Below are 6,000 nucleotides of genomic sequence, written 5' to 3'. Positions count from 1 at the left end.
GAGCACGAGTGGAGGGAGGGGCAGAGGGAGAAGCAGACTCCCTGCTGAGCAGGGAGCCCTATGTGGGGGCTTGATCCCAGGACCCTGGGATCATGACCTGAGCCGAAGGCAGACACTTAACCGACTGAGCCACCCAGACGCCCCTAATATCGTTATAATAAAACAACTCTGTCATGGTTTCCTTTCAAAAAGTGAACATTTACTACCTAGAAAATAATTCTGTGCTTATGAGTTTAAGAGTTTTGGAACACAAAGAAGAATGCTTTTGGAAAAATGCTTGAAGTCTCATGAAGTTTAGCCAAAATCCACAGGTACTTCTAGACTATTGTCAATATTGGAATTGTTCCTCTCCTTTCTCCATGTGGCAGAACTTTTAAAAAAGAAGACAGGTCTGAGTTCGAGTGCTAAAATAACAGTTGTATTATAATTTTTTGGCATTTTTCACTTGGAAGTTTATTCGTTCCTTCTCTCTACGTTTCAGTCCCTTGATCTTTTTTTGCATTGTAAAATACAGTATTTTTAGGATTATACACCATACGCTAATCTCCTACCCGCCCCCCAATATCACAAACTTCTTTTCCAATGGGGCAAACAATCCCTGTCACCGTCCTACCTTCTGATTCTATTTGCCTTCGAAGCAAAAAGAATGAGCTTAAATGAGACCCAGAGGTCATCAACCCTGCCGTTGTGCCAGGACATGTAAACTCCCCAAGCCAATTACTAACCTGTTCTAAAACAACCTCCAATCAGAGAGAATCCATGACTTCTTTTTGTGAGTCGTTGCACCATGCAAGAGCACACTGTAAATGTCTTCCCCTATCTGTGTGCACTCTTATCTCACCGTTCTATTTTTTTCCTCTTTTAAGTTAACTCTTTCTTACCTTTTTACGACCCTCTAGGCCTTCTCAGAAGAGGTGGGGGACAAATATTACTCTGTAAACAGTCAAGACAGTAAGGTGAGTCGTAGTCCCTGGGAACCTTGGTGCTCTAATCCCCAGCTACACGGGATGGACAGCAGGGTTCCGGCATTCCTCATTTTATAAGGTATTTATCCTGCTGCCTCTAAGCAAACACTCTCAATCCTTTTAAACTCCATGAGACTGACATTTCTGAGTCTGTTTCCAAACAGGACACTAGAGGGCTCCCAGGGGTTAAAAATAAGTGGAAAATGATTTGAATGAAAACTGCTTCTGTACGGCTTTGGCTTTTGTTTTTTCAGATCTTAAAATTAAAGTTTATTTTTTAGACAATTAAAAACAAAAAAACCTAACGCGTCTTAAACTGGGATACCAGCGGCCAGTTGACAAGTAACCGTTTTGCTTTGCAATCAGGAGTTTTCAAGGGAGCTTTTAAAGCTGAGCTATTTGAAATGTGGAACACTCTTGACCATGAAATATGTTCTACTTACATGCCTCAGCCTTTAAAAGTTCTTTGCATTACAGTCAGGGATTACATTCTTCCTGGAGCCAAGCATGGGGCCAGCTGTGTAAGTAAGGTTGCTTATGAGTTCTTCTTTTTAATAATGTGAAAAAAATAGAGCTAGAGATCCCTTTATTTTCTTTCAGCTGACTTTTGTGTGAAGAAAAGAAATGAAAAGCAATCGGATTTGTGTTTTGTGTTTATGTGTGTGAGTGTGTGTGTGACTGAATAAACATAACTTCTTCTGAGATATATGGACATTTATGGCTTTATATTGAAATCATTCTTCATTAGGGATGATGAAACATAGAATGAAGAAAAAATTGTACCATCAGATTAAGAGAATATGTTTCTGAATTTGAATGTTAATATTTGGTGCTTCTGCCCAATTTGTAATGCAGGACTTTAAAAAATAAACACGGGATGGCTATAGATTGTTCTTAAAAACCATCTCTCCCTTGTCTGAAATTATTTCTAGATTTCAAAAAGGGTTTGTCAAATTTTAATACTTTTCTTTCAGAATCAAATTAAATGACTCTAGCCACAAGTTATAAAATATTCTTGGATTTTCGTGGCTTGTTTTCACTAATTTAAACTGAATATCGAATCTATACGTCTGTCCTGTTACTCTTTTTAAAACTTTATTTAAAAAAAATTTTATGGTGGTGATATTTATGAAAGGAAAGGGTTACTTTTTTCCTTTACTCTTGAAGAGGAACTGAACTCGTTTGAGACTGTGACTCAGTTAACTCTGTTTCCATTCATTCCCAGAAACAAGCCACACTTCTCCTTGGGGAGGCCGATAGGAGTTTAAAAGATTTGTTGTGGCGAGTGTCAGAAACATTCCCAACTTCATCACCAACCCTTTACTTCCACCTCTACTCTACCCACGGGAGACCACTTATATACCTAAGCGGAGGCAACAGCTGAATTCAGGAAGCCATGCATCATGTCAGCAGGAACCAACTGCAGACTTTAAACTCTGTTCAACATGTGGATGCAGCAGAGAAATGACCTGTCCAGACAAGCCAGGGCAGCTCATAAACTGGTTCATCTGCTCCCTGTGCGTCCCGCGGGTGCGTAAACTCTGGAGCAGCCGGCGCCCAAGGACCCGGAGGAACCTCCTGCTGGGCACTGCCTGCGCCATCTACCTGGGCTTTCTGGTGAGCCAGGTGGGACGTGCCTCTCTCCAGCAAGGAAGGGCAGCAGAAAAGGGGCCACACCAGAGCCACGACACCGCCGAGGCACCCTTCCCTGAGATACCCTTGGATGGTACCCTGGCCCCTCCAGAGTCTCAGGGCAATGGGACCACGCTGCAGCTCAATGTGGTGTACATTACCCTACGCTCCAAGCGCAGCAAGCCTGCCAATATCCGTGGCACCGTGAAACCCAAGCGCAGGAAGAAGTATGCAGTGGCATCGCCAGCCCTGGGACAGGAGGCTTTGGTCGGACCATCCCTTCAGCCACAGGATGGTTCAAGGGCAGCTGATGCTGAAGTGCCTGGGTACGTCCAGGGAGCAAATCTGGCCAAGGCTGGGGAAAGACCCTGGAGGCTGATACGGGGCTCAGAAGTGCACGTGGCGGGCTCAGATTTTCAGCGGCGCAAGACCCAGGAGAGCAACATCAGGATCTACAGTGAGAGCGCCCCCTCGTGGCTGAGCAAAGAAGACATCCTCCGAATGCGCCTGTTGGCGGATGGTGCAGTGGCAGGTCTTCAGGCCGTGTCCTCCAAAAGCGGAGCGCGCTTGCTGGTGCTAGAGGGGAGCGCCGCTGGCTCTGTGCCCGGCTGTGGCCCCAGCCCCTGTGGACTACTCAAGCAGCCTTTGGACATGAGCGAGGTGTTTGCCTTCCACCTGGACAGGATCCTTGGGCTCAACAGGACCCTGCCGTCTGTGAGCAGGAAATCAGAGTTCATCCAAGGTAACAGCTTCACGTGCTTCGTGATTTGCAGCTGTTGGGGATTCGGGTTGATTTTTCTCTTTTCCCTCACTCTCTTTTTCGAAATGATTTTCTCCACCCACGTCTCACATTTGGACAGCAGCAGCATGTCTTTCCATACGTTTGGCATTCTTTATTTCCCAACTTTGGTAGGATATGAGCGTTCCAGGGAAACGCTGTACTCAACATGCAAGGGTAAGCCCACACTGTGTAATCTTTGCTCTCCTTTTCCCTCACTGCACTTCCCAGTGGCTTATTAAATCTAATTAAAGCCAGTGGCAATTTGCATGATGAGAAGAGGAAGCGGGGTGGAGGCAAAGAACTTGCTGACAGTCAGGCATATTATTAGAGAGGTTACTGTGGAAGTAAGTAGAATTTCATTCCTTAGGAGTTTTTAAAAAAGTGAAGGGGATCTCCCATCCAAAAAGTGAAGGGGAGAGGAGGTTATCTTTCTTCAGCAGATGGAATCTTTTTAAAAGGCCCGGAGCCAGACCATGTTAGATTTGACCATTTGGTTCTTTTACAATGGATTTAACCCCCTTATTTTACAAAGAAAATGAAGTGAAAATAGGGAATTTGTTCGGTATATACTAACTAGCTATATGGTTTCTTCAAGCCCATGACTATAATTTATTGAGCCTGATTGCTAAGACTCTGTCACGTGACAAATATTTCGGCAGGCTCTGGGGTATGTAACCAGTCACTTTAGTGGCAAGCAAAGGGGCTGGTCTGTGGCCATGCTCATGCCATATGAAGGATATTCTCTGAGTCTTGAGGCTGTTCCAGGCTTTGAATACAAAGTAGGGTGGGTCAGTGGCTCGTGTTTGAAAGCAGAATAATCCCAGAATTTGCTGGTATGAATCAAGGCTGGCCCAACAGGCTAGAAAGGACCACAAGGGGATTATAAGATCAAAGAATATTTCTTACTTTTTGTCATCATAAAATTTAGCATTTTATGGAGTCCAGATTGGAAAGGATTAAAATTCTTGGGAGTGGCCAAGAACTAAACTGTATTTCCAATGGCTTTAGGATTATAATTTAGTCTTAAAATGGGTACTTCTAGAAGTACCAGTGATTTACTTAGAAAGACTTGGCATTCCTTACTTATCCTGGTCCATGTCTAAGTGCTTCAGATTCACAGGTATGTTTTGATGTCTCAACTTCACAAAATAGTCCACCATGATTATGCTGATATGAGATAACCTCTCAAACATTTAATAAAAGGTTGGTAAAAAGTCACTTTTCTTGGGTGCTCACTATTTGCTAGGCATTATACTAATTGATTCATACAGTTGATAAATGCCTTGACCCTATGTTTCTCACAACTGAGCTATAAGGTAGGGACCATTATTATTTCCATTCAGTAGGTGTGCAAATTGAGACTTATTTAGCTAAAATAATTGGCCTCAATTTCCACGGCTAAGTTGAGTTTCAAACATACACCCAGCAAACTGCAGAACTTAAGCTGTTAACCACTGGGCTTAGGTGACTGTATAACTTATCATCCAAAGTGGAAAAACACCCTGGAATAAAAGAAGATATTGGTGAGCATTGAGATAACAGGCATCCACCAAGTCTGTCCTGGACAAAGCAGGGCGTAGCATAGGGTCACTCTTATTACCGTATACTGCCATTCACTATCATGTCATAAAGGCCCCTGGGCAGGGAAGGTGAATTCTTGAATAGATCTTGAGGCATGGTACTCCAATACGGTAGTTCTCTGGGGCGCTCTCGGATGGACATCAGGAGAATAAAGTAGTGGGTAGGAACTTACCAACCATGTGACCCAGAAATGTTACAGTATCTCTGAATGCCTCAGTTTCCTCAGCTGTAAAAGGACAATAATACCTACCTCATGAGGTTGTTGTTAGTTAGTACCTGAAAAACACATGGAATGAGTGATTGTCGCACAGTAGATCTTCAATAAATATTGTCTATTTTTGTTACTACACTACAAATGTGAGGTACCAAGTTTACTGAGTTACTCACATAGCCTCCAAGCCTCACATATCATGTCTTTACATGACACAACCAGATGTAAAGCCCTGGTCTCTTGATTGCTCAGTTAAACTTTTCAATATTGGGATTCCTTGTATGTATTTATTCTGTGCTCTGAATATCCAGCATTTAAAAAAAAAATATTTATTTATTTATTTTAGAGAGAATGAGATAGAGAGATGAGGTGAGGGGCAGAGGGGGATGGAGAGAGAGAATCTCAAGCAAACTCCCACTGAGCGTGGAGCCCGACACGAGACTCGATCCCATGACCCTGAGATCATGACCTGAGTCAAAATAGAGTCAGACGCTTAGCCGACTGAGCCACCTAGGCAGCCCTGAATATCCAGCATTTGTGGGGATAAAAAGGGCAGTTGCACTCAATTTGAAGGAGGGGTTTATAATCCCCATATATCTTGGTGTTCTTCTCTCATTTCAGACGTAAGTGGTGATGGAAAGAAACCAACAAGGTTGTATCAATATGACTCTCCAGTGTGATGAGTTACCTAAGATTATATGTCAAACAATACTAAATCTTTCTTTGTGTTTTCTTTGATACCTTCTCCTATGTAGTTATTGAGAGACATAAAATCAAGCCAATTTCCTCAGGAGTCTATGACATAATTTAAATATAGTTATGAATGCTCT

At 42.9% G+C, this 6,000-nt stretch overlaps 1 protein-coding gene across 3 annotated transcripts in view; it reads left to right on the top strand.

Annotated features, from left to right (window-relative positions):
• Positions 1-836: 836 nt before the first annotated feature.
• Positions 837-6,000, top strand: part of GASK1B (golgi associated kinase 1B) — a 49,566-nt gene continuing 44,402 nt past the window's right edge. The window contains exons 1-2 of one of the 3 annotated variants that reach the window (XM_045880233.3): positions 837-956; positions 2,191-3,339. In XM_045880233.3, the coding sequence (XP_045736189.1) occupies positions 2,430-3,339 (910 nt within the window). In that variant the 5' untranslated portion in view covers positions 837-956; positions 2,191-2,429. Of the gene's footprint in view, positions 957-1,346; positions 1,491-2,190; positions 3,340-6,000 lie in introns of those variants that run through there. The other 2 variants (XM_045880235.3, XM_064585209.1) reach the window with 2 other exon arrangements.

The sequence above is a fragment of the Mirounga angustirostris genome, unplaced genomic scaffold (assembly GCF_029215605.1).
Source record: "Mirounga angustirostris isolate CCGP_5_RB_7025 unplaced genomic scaffold, mMirAng1.0.hap1 SCAF_2, whole genome shotgun sequence".
Taxonomy (NCBI): Eukaryota; Metazoa; Chordata; class Mammalia; order Carnivora; family Phocidae; genus Mirounga; species Mirounga angustirostris.
This window is presented reverse-complemented; position numbering and strand designations above follow the sequence as displayed.